Raw genomic sequence first — 20485 nt, 5'->3', positions numbered from 1 at the left:
TGAACCAGGCCACCTGAAAACAAATATTTAATGATATCAACTTCTTAGAAAATTAGAAAAGACCACAGATTTAAATGAGCACTTAAGTGCTCAAATTTACTTTGGAAAATGTGATTTAGCCATCCAAAATTTTTATCTAACATAAGTAAAAATAAAATCAAATAAAATTTGAGAATTACATACTGACCAAGTTCATTATATCTTAAAAGGAATAGATATTATATAAAATGCTTTAAGAATTCTATTCTAATCTAAAACAATAAATATCATGGTTATATGTCTAGTCAACTAAGTATTTCCAGGGAAAAGTGTTTCTAAGAAGGATAACAAAAAAAAATGGTGGAGGATTTTTTTTTCTGTAATAAGCGTTCCAAAACATTTAATTCTAAAAAATACAAAAGCAGCAGTCATTTTTCTCCTTCTTAGTAGCTGGTGCAGTGCTATGTTTTTGACTTTCAGCCTGGGAACAATGCTGACAACACCGGTGGTTTTAGTTGTTGCTCAGTAATGTTTACTCTGACCAAGGACTTTCTAAGTCTCATGCTCTGCCAGGGAGGAGGGGAAGCCAGGAAGAAACAGAGACAGGACACCTGACCCAAAATAGCCAAAGAGGTATTCCATACCACAGCATGTCATGCCCAGTATATAAACTGGAGGCAGTTACCCGGAAGGGCTAGACCACTGCTTGGGTCGGTCTGGGTGTTGGTCGGAAGGTGGTGAGCGGTTGTATTCTCTTCCCTTGAAGATTCCCTGGTTATTTCCCTTATCATGATTATTACTGGTGGCAGCAGCAGTGGTTTGTGTTATACCTTAGTTACTGGACTGCTCTTATCTCAATCCATGGGAGTTACATTCTTTTGATTCTCCTCCCCATCCCTCCAGGAGCCGGGGTAGGAAAGAGGGGGAGTGAGCGAACAGCTGCGTAGTTCTGGGTTGCTGGCTGGGCTTAAACCATGACACTGTTCTAACGGAATTTCTTAATGAAAACATAACACACTGGTAACATTTCAGAATTAAGAAAATTAAAATATTCTCAATCAATTTTTTTCTTCTCTGTTAGAAAGAAATAAAGAAAAAAAACAAAGCTTGAATATACCACAGATCTTTTTAAAAACAAAGGTTTTTCAGTTCTTCAGAATTTAACTGATAAATATATCTATAATTTACCTTGTATATTTGCAGCAGCACATCTGTCCAAGCTCGTTTGCTCACTGTCTCAAATACACTGTCCTTCAGAATTAATAGCTGCTTGTTGCTGTAGATCTCTGAGATTTTCTCATCTATTTTCAGCTCAGACATATGACCCTTCAGATAAAAGAATGGGACTTATTTTTTTATATTTATTCCAGCGGTTTGGATAGAAAATTCACAAGAGGACAATAATGAATCAATGGCATAAATGCCTGATAATGTCTACTATAGTGCAACAGCGATCAGCAGCATTAGAACCATTTACAGTTCACAGCTGTCCCAGGAATAAGCAGTGCAATACAGAATTGACAGGATTTGAAAGCAACAATCAGGACAGAGAAGCAATAAAAATGATATAGTTTAAAAAACAGTAAAATCAGTAGAAAATAGTAAATTTAATTTTACTTTGAGAAAATATATCTGTTGGAAATAAAGTACAGGTATCAGCAGCATCAGAAGGAATGGAGGATGAAAAATGTAAGTGTTGGTGCCAGTTTAAATTTCAGTTCAATTTCATGCACATGCTTAGATGTGTGCAACCCAAAACAGTCACCACAGTAGGAATATTCATGGTCCTCAGTGGACTCTTCTTAATCTTTGAAAGATTGACAGCACATGGTTCTTGTTAAAAAAGAACAAAAAATGGAACAAAACTAACAAACACAAAAACAAAACAAAACAAACAAAAAAAAAACAAACCAAACCTACCTTAAGTACAGTTTGCTGCACTTTAATCCATTTCTTATAATCATCGGGTTCAAGCAGAAATTCTGGCATAACATGAGGAAGATATGCTCCGTGGCATCTGAAATCATAAAGCAGGAAAAGTTAATAGGTTAGCAAAATAATTCCTTTTAAGAGCTGTCCAAGTTTTTTAACTTACTCAGCCTATGTACAAGCTCTTCCGAGTTTCATTTAAGTGCACTTTGGACTAATGATCCAGTGCTACTAATTGCTTTGATAGTTTCTATTTATGAAATTCATGTGCCTACAACTAAACAACTTTGGACAGACCAGCTTCTTTACAAGAACTGGTTCTCCATAAATTATTTATTACGGCACAAAACATCAAAAACAGGTAATACCTATTTCCATGTGAAAGTCAAAAGACCAGTGTTACATAACATTAGCAGAATTAAAATTTGACGATGTTTCATCTGTCTGCAGGTCTGATGTCAAAAGTCTCATGGGTGTGACCAAAGGGATTTCAAAACACTGTCAATTGTTAAACTGACTTGCCATCTGTTCTAAAGTGACTACAAAATTCAATAGGAAAAGTAATGAAAGGCAAATTCATTAGACTGAATACCAAGAAAAGCTAACTTCCACATGAAGACTATTCTTTATTTCAAATGACACAGTTTAAACAAATGTTGATGGAAAAGGGGGAAAATAATGAAGAACTCCTAAGTTTATTTTTCTCAGGGGAACAGAGAGTTTTCGTGACTTTCAGGTCAGAAAGATTACCCTGCTGTGGCTAGATTTACATTATTCTCTGTGATTTTAACATGGCTAATGTGAATAATAATCAGAGGAACTTTTCTTGTTATGTAACCAGTCTCTCACTCAAATGAGCTGATCATATTTTTCTGGTACCGTACAGTCTAAATTCAATTTACTTTGAACATTAAAAATCATCACATTTTGAAACTAGGATCATGATAACTTGATTCTCTTCCCACAGAATTATATTTTGCTGGTAAGAGAAAATTTTTTTTACTCCATATTTTAAACAGTGACATTATCTTTTCAGATTATTGAAATTTCATGTTTCATACAGTTACCCAGTAGGGCTTTTTGAGACACAAATATTTTAATCAAGGTCCCAAAATAACATTAATAACCTGGTTCTAAAACCCACCATGTCTGAAATTCCCGTTTTCCACTGCCCCATGAAATCCCTTTAAAACTTCAGTTCTTCCAAAATTATAAAAGGAGGAAGCTATACAATGTTCATCTTTTCAGGTATCCTATCTTTCTTTCAGTGCTTTTACTTGGTAGATACATGAGAATAGTATCTACAACAGAATAATCTACAATCTTCATCATCAGAAAAGATGGGTTCTATATAACTGAATGTTCTCAAAATTGGCTGCATTTTGCTATTGTGGAACACCATTTTAAAAATCTTCTCCTTATTAATGTAAATATTTAACACAATACAACGTGAGAATATTTAGATTAGCAATTAGGAAGACATTCTTTACTCTGAGGGGGGTAAGGCGCTGGCACATGTTGCCCAGAGGAGTTTTGGCTGCTGCTTCCCTGGATGTGTTCAAGGTCAGGTTGGATGGAGCTCTGACCAGCCTGGTCTAGTAGATGTCCCTTCCCACAGCAAGGCAATTGGAACTAGAAGATCTTTAAGGTCCCTTCCAACCCAAACCATTCTGTGATTCTGTGAAAATTAATTTATGAGGAGTTCTAATGTAATGACATAGAATAACAGAATTCTAGTGTTCCTGTGAGATTCTTGTGTTACATATAGCCCTATCACAGGACACCTCAATTAGTGTAAACTGCAGAGGATAACCTTGGTGAAAAAATTGGTGAAATTTTTAGTAAGTTTGGTAAATAGGAACCCATGTTAAAAAATTTATAAGATGCAAATTTTAGATCACAAAAGTATAAAGGAAACCCTAAACCTGTGATATATTGTTCAGTTGGAATTATGTCTGAACTATGCTAATAAAAAAGCGGAAATATGCATGCATATTTTATCACACATCTACTTACTTAAGGAAAGCAAGCAATATAGAGTGCTGGCAGTGGAGCTGTAACATTTGTTCAGTTGGATCAAGGACCAATGCTTGGCTCAATGTAATGTCTGGTAACAATTGTCCACTCAAATGGAATAGCATGTCATAAACAGTCTTAGTATCTTTCTCACGGTTTTGTTTAAAAACCTTGTCTTGTGAAGATGTTGTCTGAACTTTGCACACATCACTAAGAGAGAAAAATGCACAAAACAAGCTAACACTATATCATGATGGTAAATACAATGAACCATGAAGTAAAAAAAGCACCAAGAAGGCTGGAAAGTATATCACTTTTTTTGTTTTACAGAACTTTTATAATAATGTAAGAATATTGCACTGCATGGAATAATTAATAAATATATGTGAAATATTTAATAATTATACGTTTGTCACTGCTTTCGGCAAAACATAACTTTGATTTCTATCATATTTATAAAATGTCTATGTGTTTCTGTCCTAAAAGACTAGCTTCCTCATTATTTAGTAGCAAGATAGATAAGATCAACTAAATGATGCCACTAAGACTGATACATTTCCAGGGTGTTTGCAAGAATGTTGATTATGAAATTTCCTTTCCCATCTGTTTCTTAATTTTTAAAGTAGAAGGGGAGATGGGGCAGGGGGGGAAGACATATTGTTAAGACACTTATCTATGCCACCAAAGATGGGAAAATTGCTAGAACTGTGTTCATTCTGGGAGAAAAATCAATTTCAGTTAAAAGGGTGACATATACTTTGAACTGCATATTTAACATACTCTGCATTATAATATACCAGAGCATCAAAGTTCAAAATATATTTTAGAAAATGAAAAATAACACCCGAATAACATTTTCAGATAAACAGCACAGAGATGAGGCAATTTTAATATACAACTTTTTAATATACAACTGTGTATTAGAATGCACTTATCATATCTATATCAGATCATATCCAAAACACTTCAGTATATATGTTAACACTTTATCAGGCAGACATAAGTTAGCTCTAAGCATATATGAATTACCGTCTCAGTGAATATGGTATTGAAATAGGATTCTGTCCCTTAGACCATCCAAACAGAGTAAACCAATTCTTAACAGCAGTTAGGGTTTTCTGAAAGAAGATGTACTCCTCTTGATCTTCACTGGGAAAAAATGAAAATTTATTTTCTCTTTCTTCTCTTTGACTGCCAGTGTCACTACTCTCTTCACTCATCATTTCATCACTCTCGGAAAAATCAGATTCTAAATGATATAGAAAAATTAAAAAGAAAATATCCAGAAAGATTCCTTATTTCCCTGGTTTCATCTAGTATAAGAACAATTATTATTTTTAAAACCATAATTGCTTTCAGAAAGTAAAAAATTGTCAGACAACTACTGATCAATTTTTTCAAGAGTAAACAATTTATGTAACATGTACATGTCTTGGAAATAGAACAAATTATATTCTTGGACTCTAATTTCACTTAAAGAAAAAAATATTACCCAATCAACAAAAATAGATTCAGGCATGGCTTGCGAAACCACAGCAATTTTAAAGAAACAGTCTTAACACATACAATTCCAGTAGGCACAGCTTTTCCAGCTAGTCCACACTAGTTCCTCTCCTCTCCCTCACAGTCACATAGCTAGCTCAGTAACTGGCTTATGTTCAGCTTATCAGGTAATGTATAAGTAAAGCTAAACCTACATCCCAATCTATAAGCCTTCAGACTTTTCTCCCCTCTGTTCAACCTCCTTTCTCCTAAATTCTGACCTGGTCAAAACTTAGATTATATATTTTAACAAGTAGTAGTTATTAACAACATCAACAACAACAGTATTGCATAAAAAAAAACTGAAAATACAACCATTCCCCTCGTATCACAAAAAAACTTAGATGATTCCAAACTCAAAGGTGTGATTTAACACCACTGTTGCAGTTTTAATATTTCAGTAAATGATGAAAAAATAAAACTAATACCTTAGATAATGAATAAAAAAAATCTTCTTAGAATTTAAGAAGAAAAACTATGCAATATAAATAAAGGATGCCTATAAGGATACTGGGAAAGGACTCTAGGGACTGTAGTGATAGGACAAGGGATAATGGGTTAAAACTTCAACAGGGAAAGTTTAGATTGAATAGAAGGAGGAAGTTCTTTACTGTAAGGGTGATGAGGTACTGGAATGGGTTGCCCAGGGAAGTTGTGAATGCTCCATCCCTGGTGGTGTTCAAGGCCAGGTTGGACAGGGCCTTGGGTGACATGGCTTAGTGTGAGGTGTCCCAGCCAAAGGCAGGGTGGTTGGAACTAGGTGATCTTAAGGTCCTTTCCAGCCCTAACTTTTCTACGATTCTATGATTCTAAAGAGAGTTTATAAGATCACCATGCAGACCTCAATTTGCGCAGTTCTGTGAGCTCACAAGATTACTTGCCCCATCTTGTCACTGCCACCTTTGCCAGAGGTTATTGCCTTTTCAGATCTGAAACCTAGTTGCTCTTTTGAACTCTTATTATACCATTCCATTAAAAATTAATCATGTTGGCAAGGAGCTACTATTTAATCTGTTTTACTACCCCTATTTGTCTTGATAAATCAGGTATTGTCTTGGTAAATTCATCTTAGAGAATGACACACAAACATCAGCAGATCTGCAAGAGTGGAATACTAACAGTGAATGAAACAGCAGCAACTTCAGCTGTTCTAACTTCCTAGTTAGAAAACTAGCAGCTGAAAGAAGAGGGATCTCAACAGACTCAGATACTAGTCATCTGACAACCTTACAGAAGATCTATTACTCTTAGTTCCTGTGGAACAGCACCTTAACTGAGACCCCACTGACAATGGTTAGATTTATACAGTACTCCATAAATGCATTGTAAATGTGGAAGTCTAACCTGAGCATACAACTAAACATTTGCAGAATACAGCATGTTTCTGGGCCCCTCACTATAAGAGAGATATTGAGTTGCTGGAGCAGGTCCAGAGAAGGACAACAAAGCTGGTGAAGGGTCTGGAGAATAAGTCTTATGAGGAATGGCTGAGGGAACATGGGGCTGTTTAGTCTGGAGAAGGCTCAGGGGAGACCTTACCGCCCTCTACAACTACCTGAATAGAGGCTGCACGAGGTGGGTGCTGCTCTCTTCTCCCAGGTAACAAGTGATAGAACAAAAAATAACAGCCTCAAGCTGCAGAAGAGAAGGTTTAGGTTAGATATATGGAAAAATTTCTTCACCAAAGGAGTGATCAGACATTGAAACAGTCTGCCCAGGGAAGTGATGGAGTCACCATCCTGGAAGTGCTCAAAAACTATGTAGATGAGGCCCTTAGTAACATGGCAGTCCTGGGGTAAAGGCTGGACTTTATGATCTTAACTGTCTTTTACAACCTAGTAGTTGAATCTAGATTTACAGATGTATATGATTGGTTAGTTCATGCCCACAGAAACAATGCCCTTCTTTGCAACAAATGCTTTAGGCTTGTGTAGTATTTAATTGTTCTGCTAGCTTCTCTGTGGACATGTTACTGCAAATAGGACCTTGATATTGTTTGGATTTCATGGTTTTGGGGGCTTCTTGGAGGGGGTTTTTGGTTTTGTTTTTTAGTGGTTTGACTGGTTTCCCATAAACATAATCTGCTAACAGGAAGGAGAGTCTTTACCTGCATCTACATGCTAGGCCAGGTTTACCATGGTTTCACAGGACAGATCAGCCTCCCCAGTATACATTGATTATACATACAAAAGAATTGTTTACAGATGTGAAAAATACCTTTTTAAAACAACAAGCTGAAAAACAGTTGCAACATCTCAAAGTGTTTAAAAGGAACAGTTGCACTCTACCTGATTCAGAATCTTCATAGCTTGTGTCAGTGGTTGCACAAAAGGTACTTGAGGAAATACTACGGGCAAGTGATGGTGAAGTAAGAAATGGATGCAGAACAACTTCACTATTGTGGCCTTTGCTGTCTATAAAACAAGATTACAAGCTGCATTTGAGAAAACATATTTTATTGTCTCTGTGCTCTAGCAGTTTATAAACAGGTATCTGCTTCTGTATTTTTCTACTTCATTCTTGAGTTTAAGAAGTAACAGTTCTCATTTGACTCATGATGAAAATCTTATATTGGCTATTAGACCTGACACAAAAAAAAAAACAAACGACAAACAACAACAACAAAAAAACTTGCATAGTTTTTTCTATTAACTGTATATTTTATAGCCTGGGTCTCCACACTTGCTGAAAAAACACCTATCAGAACAGACCTAATCCAAGAATTCTAAGTTGTGAACAAAATATTCTTAAGGAATTTTTGGTCACAGCTCTGTAATGAGTCTCAGCATACTATTATCAAGCTCTTTCAGACTCAACAACACATATTTTACAAACTCAAATGTATGCTTTATCAATCCATCAGTTCTGTCAGAACATATGTCAGCCTTTGATAGGATTAGAGGACCCTATTCTAGCTATCTCTGATGTCAGTCTCCAGAACAAGAGTAGAAGGGGAACCCAGTGTAATTTCTAGAGAAGTAAATGCACCAGTAAAATAAGCAAGAGCTATGTATGATTATCTTTAATTTCCGATTACTAGCACCATTATTAGCATGGTTTGGAGCAAATAACACAAGAGCATTGTGTCAGATATGTGGAAGCAAAGCCCCCCTGAATAGCTTTCCGAGCCACTGCGTTGTACAGATATGGTTTGGTCACATTAAATAATCTATACAAAACCCACAAAATAGACTCAAGCAATTTAGTGGAAGTGACTTGCTTCAAAACTGATAGTGGGACCAAACCAATAGGCAATCAATACAGGACAGAAATATCCGTTATTAATGGGAGATCAGTTCTTATAAGGCCATCACTTCATTTTTGATTTAATGCTCAAGGGAAACCTACAAAGTATCTTCAAAAGACAAGTTGCAAAAATGATCTATTGATCACAACAAAAAAAAAAAAAAAAAAAAAATCACACATTTATGAGAGATAATATTTTCCCCTTTGCTATCTTCATTTAATTGTACTATAGTCCATGAATGATATATTAACTATACCTATCTTATATATGAAAAAAAAAATCTATGTATATCATTACCTGTCTTCTTGCTAACCCCTTTTTCAACTTCAAAGTACAAACTCTCTTTACTCTTAGATATCCCAAATAACACACTTAAAATATTTCTAATCTCTGATCACAGGCTTTTATTGGCCATAAAAATGTGACTTTAACCTCCAGCCTTCAAGGGCAGTAATTAAAAAACCTGAAAACTATTCCCAACAGGCAAGTAACAATCACTTTCTATCATAACGTTGTGTGGCCTGCTATTCTGCTCTCTTCAATATAGATCCAACTGTTGTCCTAGGAATAACTGAGGATCTCTATCAATATCATTTTAATTATATTAACTTATTCATTATTGTTTGGGCTGTTTTCTCTACTCATACTTTAAAAACTTCACAAAACATTCCGTAGGATTTATGTTTGCCCAATATTTTTCAATAAACATTACCTAATCATACATACATATGTTTTCCTCATTTTCAACAAGAAAACAGAAGCTATTAAACTGCTTTAAAAAATTAATTGCATTATCCCCTTGTAATTAATGATGAAAAACACTATGCTAATGATAACATCCCTGTTATTATACTAAAAACATTGCTAACAGCACTGGACATGATATAAGTTTAAGAAGTAGAGTGTTAACTGCTTACCGCTTCTCAAGATAATTTGTTCATCAGAGCAGTTAACTGCAAAATATGGATATAAAGTAAGAAGGCAATTCTCTGCTGTTGCAGCAACTTGAATTTTGAACCTGTTCAAAATAAAATACAAAAAGCAATAGTTTCAATTTAGCTTTGGTAATTGAGATACTTCAGTATAAGAATTTAAGAGACAGAATTAAGGTGTCAGATAATTCTCCTATTCTGGGTCAGTAGGAGAGCACACAGATGGGACTGCACATGCCAATATAGTGAAGACTAGTAAAGTATGTCCACTTCATAGTTTTACTATGAGCATGAATGTATTATTAATCTGAAAGCTCAAGAGCTAGCAAAGATTTCATTAAATAAATAACCTCTGACTCTCTGAAATGAAAAAAAGAATTAAAATTACAGCTGACATTTAGCTGTAGGAGGAGACAGCTAACTTGCTAAATATATCCTGTAACTTTTGGTAGGGGAAGTTTTCTTGAAAAGTAATTCCTACTTTGATTTAACATTCTATAAGACTTTACTGAAATATCAAAATAAATATCTAGAAATTAATAGATTCAACTTAAAAACAATGAGATATTGACTGCAATTGCTATAATTTAATACAAATTAATGTACATGCTCCAGTGTTCACTAGTGTGAATACATTAATATGGCCATAGCCATATTAATGTGCAACAATCCACCTTATAACCTGTTTTTTGTACATCCCCCCAGTCTCTCAGGGTGCAATCAACACGCAAACTTGCCAGCAATGGATCCCTGTTAGCCATCTGCATTTATGTTCTTAACTCACTGCAACTGACAGGTAATTCTACTGAGCTTTGTCATATGTTAGTACACAGCTGGTTATTTACTACACATTAACTAATTAACTAACATTAATATTCATGAACTGCTTTGTTTAAGCTGTCAAAATAGAAGAATGTATTTTAACAATTCAAACAGCATGCTGATATCCGTCTTGCTTTGGTATATTAAGAATTATGCATATTGAAAATATACATTACACAGAAGAATATGTTTTCTATTATTTAAATTACATATTGAAGGATAATTTCCTATTTAATGTAAATTTAGATTAATAGTAAAAGATATCAAGAGCCCTTCAGACTTATTTATGTGATGTAATTAGCTTCTCCTGCTTTGATATAGTATATGATAATAATGAAGGAAAACAAAAACATTTTTAAAGTTCCTGGTTTTACAACAGAAAGTAACAGACATTTTCTAAATAGAAACAAGTGATTTGTCTTCCATCAGTGTATCCCAAATGCTCTAGAAATACAGGCACAGTTAAATAACCCTTCAACGGTATTAACAGATGCAGTATATAGAATCATAGGAATAGTTAGGGTTGGAAAGGACCTTAAGATCATCTAGTTCCAATCCCCCTGCCATGGATCACTAACAATTTCCAAAGAAAAAGAATCCAAAACCATTAGGATCTAACTGACAAATTTCTTTAACAACATTGCTTGAGTAAATTACAAAAATATTTAAGGGAAGCTCTCACTGCTAGTTTAGGAAACAAAACATACTGCTTGTGGAACTGATTAGTGCCAAGGGGAAACAATGTGAGTGTGAAGCATTTTACAGGTCTTTAAGAAGGAATAACCTAGTAGAAAGGGAAAAAGAAGGTGTAATTTAAAAATAAATAAATAAAGACCTGCCCTCCCCCTTCCCCACAAAAAAAAAATCCTTTCACAGATCCAGAGATGACAGAACTGGAATGAAGAGAAAAAGATGACCCATGCAAGCTCTGCCACTTCTGCTCACAAATGAACAACTCCCCAACACTGAGGAGCCCTTATCCTTTGCAACAGGAACTTAGGCTTCCACAGCAATCAAAATAATATAATACGGAATAATGACAGGCACATGGTTTCACATGATATACAAGACTTTTAGCTGGGAAAATAGCCATTTTTTTTCTAGTAGCAGCAATAATGTCAGTTTTTTGTTCAGGAATAACAGACATTTCAGTTGGCAGGGACCGTCAAAACAGTAGAAAGGCACAAGCACAGAAAAGAACATGAGTGATTAATGATTTTGAGCCATCTTGATGTTCAAAAGCACTCCCAACTGTCTGAAGTAAAATGCCAATATATTATTAGGTCAGATGAATGCAGCAAACAAGCATGCAAATATCAAGAACTCAAATGTTTTCTACCTCCCTGCTCTCTCAAAATTTAAATGATATTAAAAGAAATTGACAGCCCTTATTCTCCAAGATATGCCAGCAGAATACATGCATTTGAAATTTGAACGCAGTGCTATTAAAGAGCTGCATGGTTTAGGCACATTTCTCAACAGCAAAAGGGAAAAAACTCTTTCCCTCTATGAGACACAGAGATCTCACTTCATAACTGGGTACCTTTTAGTGATGGTGTCTCAGCTGCATTATGTCCTCACTTTCTAACATTCTAACCACAAACATCAGAAACTTAACGAGTTTCCCCAGGTTCCCAGTGGGAGAGGAAAAGAAAATGGAGAACTGTAGAACATGGGAGGCAAAGACCTCAGCACACTTCTGTCACCAATGATCACAACAATTCAGCTACACAGCACGTGAGGAGTTTTGGTACTTTGGTGCCCAAAGCACCATTTTCTCTGATTGTACAACAAATCATTTACCTGTTGTTTACTACTTATCTTTTACAAAGAATAAGTTAAATGCCATTTCATTCAGGATGGCAGAAACCTTTTATTCCTGTTAAACTATTTATCTAATCAGCAAATTAAAAAATGTGATAACAATTAAAGAACAAGTATAAAAACATGGCATGTTTGCAGAGGGTTTTTTTGGTTTATTTTTTCAGGTTTAAGGAAATAAGTGTCATAGCTGAATATTTCTTCCCATTTATTAAGTACTTGTTTAATACATTCTTGAATTTTCTATTATCTTTTACTTCCGTAGTACTATCAGCTGCATACAGGGATATGTCATTTATTCTGTTTTGGAGCCCAAGAAGCAAAAAGGAAGAATAGAGATGAAAAATAACATTAAAAATAAACTGCAAATTCTCATTAAAGGCAGTCACTAAACAAATATTGATGCACTTTCTTATGAACTATTTAATGGAATTTGTGCACACAATTACTTGCACAAATGACAATCATGTATCTCAAGTTTTCTTTTACAGCTACATATAGCATGGTTTTGCTACAAAATATGATTGCCTATCTTCTTTCTAATGTTTTCTGTAATGCAGACAAATTCAGCAGTATCTATCCTCTATCAGTGTTCACTTTGATTTAAAGGAAAAAAAAGACATTATTACTTAGATGGACTTAATATGAACTATGCGAATCAATCCTACTGAGGTTTTAGACATGAAAAGCAAAACATTGCACAGTCTAAGTAAAAAAAGACCAAAACACATCACTCATCTCATCAGTACTCATGCTTTTAAATATGCCTACAATTAGTTTTGCTTAGAAGTTAAGCCTTCTCTTCTAAGTAGTTAAATACAGGACATGATATTTTACCAGCATATGAAAATAACTTTTTAACTCACTTATTTACACCCCAGAACAAAGATTATGAGTAGAAGTTCAAAATTTTAGTTCAAACCATTTAAAAATACATATTATTACTTAGAAAATTGAAATATAAAGAGAGAATAGCTGACAAACTAATACATCCTCTGCAACTGATACTATGAGATTTCACAGCCTATTAAACAAACCAGGAACCTATCCAAGATCAGTTAGCTTTTATAGGTTTTATAAAAGGTTACAGTTTCATTGTTTTATCATGAAAGATCTGTAAGGCCTCAAAATCTTGCCTTGCTGAAAGATTTGTCTCCTAGAAGGCTCAAATTAACAAAACAGTTTGAATTCATTAGTTACACAGTTTGAAACAAACTGCTCAAATGCTTAGCTAATTAGTTGAATAGGGTTTGAAGTTTGAAGGCATTGCATAGATCTCCCATGGGGGAAGGGGCTGGAAGAATGAGGAAAAGCAGATAAGAAGAAATTGCAGCTACAGATTACTACAGAGTGGAATATCAAAGCACATAATATTATTAACAGCAGTAACGAAACCCAAGTCTGGATAAATTATCAAATACTTCACTTAGAACAACAGTATGGACGGGATTAGAAAAAAAAAGGCACTTAGACTTTCCTAATTGAAGTATTCTTTCTGGTTATGACTGAAAAAAAAAATTCTAAAAGACAATATGAATAATATCACTACACTGACAAATAGCACATATGGAATCCCTGTGTTTTGGATGGTGTGCTATTGCACCCACTTATGTGCAGGCTTTTACAGCCCACACACACATGCAACTGCCTGACAGGAAATCACATATGCATTGTCAAGACAATGTTATTAGTTCTATTCTGTAACAAACACCAATCTACTATGTTTTAAAATACAGAAACAATTTTAAAATTATGTGACATTTCAGACCATGAATTTTTTTGCTTTGCGAGCATAGATGTCACAATCTTAAGGTTTAAGATTACTCAGATGACTTTTCAAAAACACATTGAGTTTGCCTTTGTCGTGGTTTAAACCCAGTCAGGTAATTTGTTCGCTCACTTCCCCCCTTTCTTGCCCTCCCCCTGCTCTCGGAGGGATGGAGAGGAGAATCAAAAGAATGCAACTCCCACGGGTTGAGATAAGAACAGTTTAGTAACTAAGGTATAACACAAATCACTACTGCTACCACCAATGATAATAATGATAAAGGAAATAACAAGGGAAGAGAATACAACACCTCAGCACCAGCTGACCGATAACTCGCCCCCTCAGCCCGACCAAGCACTGACCGATACCTCCTCCAACCCTGCAGTCTCCCAGCCCTTCCGGCTAACTCCCAGTTACATCCTGGGCATGACGTGCTGTGGTATGGAATACCTCTTTGGTCAGTTTGGGTCAGGTGTCCTGTCTCTGCTTCCTCCTGGCTTCCCCTCCTCCCTGGCACAGCATGAGGCTCACAAAGTCCTTGGCCAAACCAAAACATTGCTATCAGCTTTGTTCCCAGGCAGAAAGTCAAAACACTGCACTGCACCAGCTACCAAGAAGGAGAAACATGACTGCTACTGCTGAACCCAGGACAGCCTTTAAATTGAAGATGGTATCCTTTATTTTCTTTTAATAACAAATATAGGAAAAAAGTTTATTACACAGCAGAAAGTATTATTTCTCTGTAACAAGGTTTGAGAAGCTGCTAGTGCATCATATCAAAACAGTTATTATAACTAAATATTTTGCTTACTCAGAAGCATATTTTAGAACTCATCGTAAGCTTAAGTTATCCTTTTCTCATAATTACTGCAAGACTCAGCTCAAATTTATGGATCACATCCCACACCATGATTAAATCTTAGAATTAAATAAAATGAATAAGAAACAGATTCCTGGCTGACAAACTATACATGCAAATATTTAATACTAATCCAAGGCAAGCAGCAGTAACTGAAAGGTCCACAACCCTTGCATCAAAATAATACAAAATTTAGTTTTACACACAGTAAAAAGCACATTCTAAGCTGTAGGATGAAGATATTTAACCCTCAAAATAGTTGCTTTACACCAAAATAGTAACTGCAGGTATTATTTTTAATCACAATAATACTTATCTTTCCTCATCATGTATACACTGATTCATGCCACCAAAGGAAGAGATTAACAAAGGGATAAATGCTGAAAATGGTTATTTTTGCACAGAACATTCAATAACAGATTTGATCATTTAGTAGGGGCAGAGGGACCTTCTGCATTGCTTTTCAACATTGTTACTTAAAAAGCAGCCTACTACTATAAAATCAAAGTAAGATGTATGAATTTCATGTTTGCATATGTCTTCATCACTAAACAGTGTTTTAAAGAAATGAATTTTGGTATGAACACTGCATATAAATTGCTATCAAACCCTAGGTTTTCTGTCCTTAAGGAAATCAGGTCTAACAGGAATCAGACTGTAAATTCCTAAATATTTTTCAGATGATTATATTAAAAAAAAAATTTAGTACTTTTGAAAACTTTAAATGCTTTCTAACTTAGTGTGCAGGATTGCATCTGAGGAAATATATAAAATACATAAATAAATAACTAGCAATGTCCCTTACGCCTTCTCTTTCATAATTCCCACTTCTGATACCGATGTCCTGGAAGTCCCTCTGCAGCAGTGCAGAAAACACTGAAGAGCCCAGCACAGAGGGAAGGAGAAGGCAGCAACAGTTTTCCATACTTTGCTACCCAGTCCTGTGTCTCAGATATCAGGAGTATATAGGACAAGACAGTATCTTGTATACTTCTCATACAGCAGCGTGGTCTGAAGCCGAAATATACTCCTAGTGTACTTTTATTGATTCGTAGCATTACACATTAAAAAAAGATGAGCAATATCCATCTATGCAGTTTTGGTTACCTGGCTGTTAAAATGGTTCTTTTTTTATCTTACGCTCCAAAGAAGGCCTTCACTGAGATAAGGAGTTGGCCTCCCTTTTATTCAGGAACCGTTTCCCTATAGAGCCAGTCAAAGATACTGCCCTGTCCCTTGCAAATTTGGAAAAAAAAATGAAAAAGAAAAAGAAAAAAATAAAAAATGACAGAAGCATTATTACAATAATCATGTAATAGTTCCCAATTCCTGCCTTGGAATACACCCAAAGTGTAACGTTATTACAGACACTGCAGAAAGAACTAGCGATCAGGAAATGCTTCAGCTGAGGATACAAATTTATAACAGGCTGTCCTGCTCTAGAAAGCTTAAAAACAGAACATAAATTCACAGAAAGAAAAGTTAAGTATTAAGATATAATGATAGAAGATGAGTTAAAAATGACATTTAAAAAAAATAAAAACATCAAAGAAATGGGACATACATACATACACACACACAAAAAAAAAAAAAGTAAAAAGGTAGCAGTAGAGTGCACGGGAAAAAAAGTCAGATAACATGGAGAGCAAAAGACTAAAGAATGGCATGTACTGATAGAAGGAAGGAGGGATGTCCCTTCAAAATAAGACTGGAACATGGCCTTTGCTGGTTCCTCGCAAAATGAAATTCTGATTCCCAGTGTAACTCCCCCTTGCGAAGTATCCTTCCTTTTACTCTGAAACTCAGAGGCTCAGGAATGAATAAACCACATGTATAAATAATAGATCACATGAATAAATTGCAAATATCCTCAAGAAAGAAAGAAAGAAAAGGAGAGAGGGAGGGAAGGAGCGAGGGAGAAAAGGAAGGAGGGAGGGAAGGAAGGAAGGAGGGAGGGAAGGAAGAAGGAAGGGAGGGAGGGAAGGAGAGAAGGAGAGAGGGAGAGAGGGAGGGAAGGAGAGGAGGGAGGGAGGGAGGGAGGGAGGGAGGGAGGGAGGGAGGAAGGAAGTACTCTTGGGCAGTTACACATTCTACAGATTAGTCCTTAAAATAACCAGACACTCTTTGAGACAGTACTTGCTAAGTTACTCAGAGATGTCTCCTCTTGAATTCTTTAGTGCCAGAGGAACAACTAAAGCTTTTGTTGGACTAATGGACTAATGAACTAATCCTTTGCAAGACCACTCCCCTGCAATTTTGTAAAGAATTGCAAACAGGTGATGAGAACCACTAGCTCTTCCAGATGCCAGGGAACTCTAAACCAGTCACAAACATTGTTTTAAAAAATGAAACATAGGAGAAAGTCTCAATGAAACAAAATTTCACAGTTTGGCTCAATCCAAAATCAGACAATCTTGAAATCCAGCATGTAATGGAGTGGAAGATTTTAACAGGGTATTTTTTAAAAAAGCAAAATATTTGTAATAGAAAACATTGGGATTTGCTGAATGAAGACCATGTTGCACCAAAGCAATCTGAGAGGGGCAAAATAAACATCAGAATTAGCAGTAGATATAAACGGCACACAAGAACTTAAGATGGCCACTTAGATAAATCTTACCTTAGAGACTGTCCTGGGTTCAGCAGTAGCAGTCATGTTTCTCCTTCTTGGTAGCTGGTGCAGTGCAGTGTTTTGACTTTCATCTCAGGAACAGAGCTGATAGCGATGTTTTGGTTTGGCCAAGGACTTTGTGAGCCTCATGCTGTGCCAGGGAGGAGGGGAAGCCAGGAGGAAGCAGAGACAGGACACCTGACCCAAACTGACCAAAGAGGTATTCCATACCACAGCACGTCATGCCCAGGATGTAACTGGGAGTTAGCCGGAAGGGCTGGGGGACTGCAGGGTTGGAGGAGGTATCGGTCGGTGCTTGGTCGGGCTGAGGGGGCGAGTTATCGGTCGGCTGGTGCTGAGGTGTTGTATTCTCTTCCCTTGTTATTTCCTTTATCATTATTATTATTGGCGGTAGCAGTAGTGATTTGAGTTATACCTTAGTTACTAAACTGTTCTTATCTCAACCCGTGGGAGTTGCATTCTTTTCGATTCTCCTCTCCGTCCCTCCGAGAGCAGGGGGAGGGCAAGAAAGGGGGGGGGGGGGAAGTGAGCGAACGAGTTACCTGACTGGGTTTAAACCACGACAGAGACCAAAGCTAAACTTTGTGGTTTTGAATTGTAATTTAGTTGGGGAAAAAAAAACAACAACAAAAAAAAAAAAAAATAACCAAACAGTTCTGTTTCTTTTTTTTTTTCCAGAATGACTCTTGTGTGCCTTTTCCCAACCACTATGAGTCCTGTGTCTTATACCTAATTTTGTCAGTTTAGACCATGCCCAAAATGAATTTCAATTGCACACATTACCTGTTTTCTTCTTCATCAATGAAGCAGATATTCCCTGAAAATGACACTGGCCTAGATGATATGAAGCTGATACAACAAATTAGTTCCTTATTTGTGCCATCTGAAGAAAGAACGGTATCTTGTCCTGAGAACTGTACAGAAAAAGGGTAAATCCTTTCACCATCTTCGAGTTCAACCTCTGGAAGTTCAACTTGAATTCGTGATTGCCTGAGTTAAAAATAAACAGTAGTTATGTTTGGGCTCAAAGGATGACAGTAATAAAGTTTAATTCACAGGTTCACACATTTATGAAACGTTTTCACAGTTACATGCAGAATAACTGAGTTTTGAGCTATAAATCAAGTTAAACTAAAGGATTATTATTCCTTTACCATTTATATGCTAGTTTGTTTTCCACATGTGTCTGAATGTTTCATACCGACCCATAATAGCTCAACATCTAAATGAAGAGCAATTTCTACTAAGAGCATAAATATTACTTCCTTACCTTAGATTTCCTAAACTTAAAACTTTCACTGATATTTATTAAACTGCACTATTGCACAACAGTTAAGGCAATTTTTGAAATAGAAATATTAAGGGGAAGTTCATGAACATACTTAAGATGCTTTCCCCAGTTGTGTTACTTTAAGTTCCAGTTCTAAAATGTGAAGGGCAGTCAGTCCAGATCCATATGAAATCCTTCAGTTCAGTACTAATTTACTGACATTAGAGAAATAACGTGATATTACAACTCAAACAAAATACAACAATAATAATTTGAAAACTAATTTCATTAATGTACAGCAACTTTAAGAGATTTGCTGCAAATCTTCAGGTATTAAAATGATACGTATATAAGCATAACAAACTAATGTTACTGCTCTTTCCTAATTGCAAATACAAAAGTTGTATTTTATCCAACAAACACAAGACTGTTTCAAAAGATTAAAATACTAAGATCTCTATCATATTGGAATAGGCATGGTGCTGAGTTATGCTATATAATATGAAGATTACAAAAAGGCTCTCTTTTCAATTCAAGTAACAGGATAAAGTGGGTGATCTACAGAAAAATTTAAAATATATAGATAGTTTATTATATTGAGTGACAGGATCAAAACATTTGTGCTCTCCTCTTTGGTAGTAAAATCTTGCTTAGGAAAAGAAAAGCAAAACAATACAAAAAAAGAACCACAACCCCACTAATTGTCCAAACAACATCTAGATTTCAAAGCAGTGCTTTATAACCTATGGAGTAGAAAACAAGAGAAATATTTTATCAGATCACAATGCAAAAAAACAAATAAAACAATGATCTTAGTATCAGCTAAATTTAACAAAAAAATCCTAGTAGAACTCTCTTTTTCAGTTTAGTGCTATTCAAAGTAATTTTAAAAGCATATGACAGAATAAATCTCTCAGAAGATGGTAACTCCATGAAGCAGGAATATTTTGAGGACAGAACATGAGCTTGTTGAATGTACAGCAATATTAGTTTCATGAATTTTCTCTTAAATATGCAGACTCCTCTACTGAGCAGAAAACCAATACTAACCTTTACTAACAAATTAATAAATTTATTTTGAGGGTTTTTTTACCTTATATAATCTTGTGGAATGATACTGATGGCTGTTTCAGTTTTTACATCCAGAGGGACTGGCATCAGCATTAAAAAGGGGGGATCAAAGTATATTTTTGGTGACTTCACAGTGCCAGACAATGTTATTTTGTAATGTGATGGATTATCATCTAGACAAAGTGACATTTCAGATACGTATGTCCCAGGACAAGCTGTGAAAAAAAAAAAAAAAAAAGTATACATATATATGTATATATATATAACCACAAACATGTGTAATTAAGAGTTTGGATAGGCTTGCCCATATTTTGTTTAATTTGACCGAAATTTTTCAAAGTGTGTGTTCTTAATTTATTGTACTAATATTATTTTTATATAACATCAATGTAACGAATTTTAAGAATTGCAGTCATAAGTTACACTAATGAATACAGAGAATGCTAATTTTATAAAGGAATAAATATCAGAAGCATCTGGCTTCCGAGGCAAGAAAAAGTTGGTGCCTTTGAACATGGCAACCGCTACATTTTAACAGATGACCACAAAACCTGTACTGTTGAAAAGTCAGCCTCACACAAGCCAGCAGGACAGGTC

The 20485-nt window shown here is 35.5% G+C and overlaps 1 protein-coding gene across 1 annotated transcript in view; it reads right to left on the bottom strand.

The window, feature by feature from the left end:
• The window catches only part of CFAP47 (cilia and flagella associated protein 47), a 291654-nt gene that overhangs the window by 206711 nt on the left and 64458 nt on the right, over positions 1-20485 (bottom strand). The window contains exons 27-34 of the mRNA XM_057411837.1: positions 19911-20103; positions 18331-18537; positions 9631-9731; positions 7755-7880; positions 4954-5173; positions 3925-4134; positions 1900-1996; positions 1168-1305 (exon numbers count right to left, since the gene is read on the bottom strand). Coding sequence (XP_057267820.1) covers positions 1168-1305; positions 1900-1996; positions 3925-4134; positions 4954-5173; positions 7755-7880; positions 9631-9731; positions 18331-18537; positions 19911-20103 — 1292 coding nt within the window. The remainder of the gene's footprint in view (positions 1-1167; positions 1306-1899; positions 1997-3924; positions 4135-4953; positions 5174-7754; positions 7881-9630; positions 9732-18330; positions 18538-19910; positions 20104-20485) is intronic.

Source organism: Pezoporus wallicus, unplaced genomic scaffold (assembly GCF_028554395.1).
Source record: "Pezoporus wallicus isolate ANWC-B61680 ecotype Strahan unplaced genomic scaffold, APGP_CSIRO_Pwel_v1 contig_1438, whole genome shotgun sequence".
NCBI lineage: Eukaryota > Metazoa > Chordata > Aves > Psittaciformes > Psittacidae > Pezoporus > Pezoporus wallicus.
This window is presented reverse-complemented; position numbering and strand designations above follow the sequence as displayed.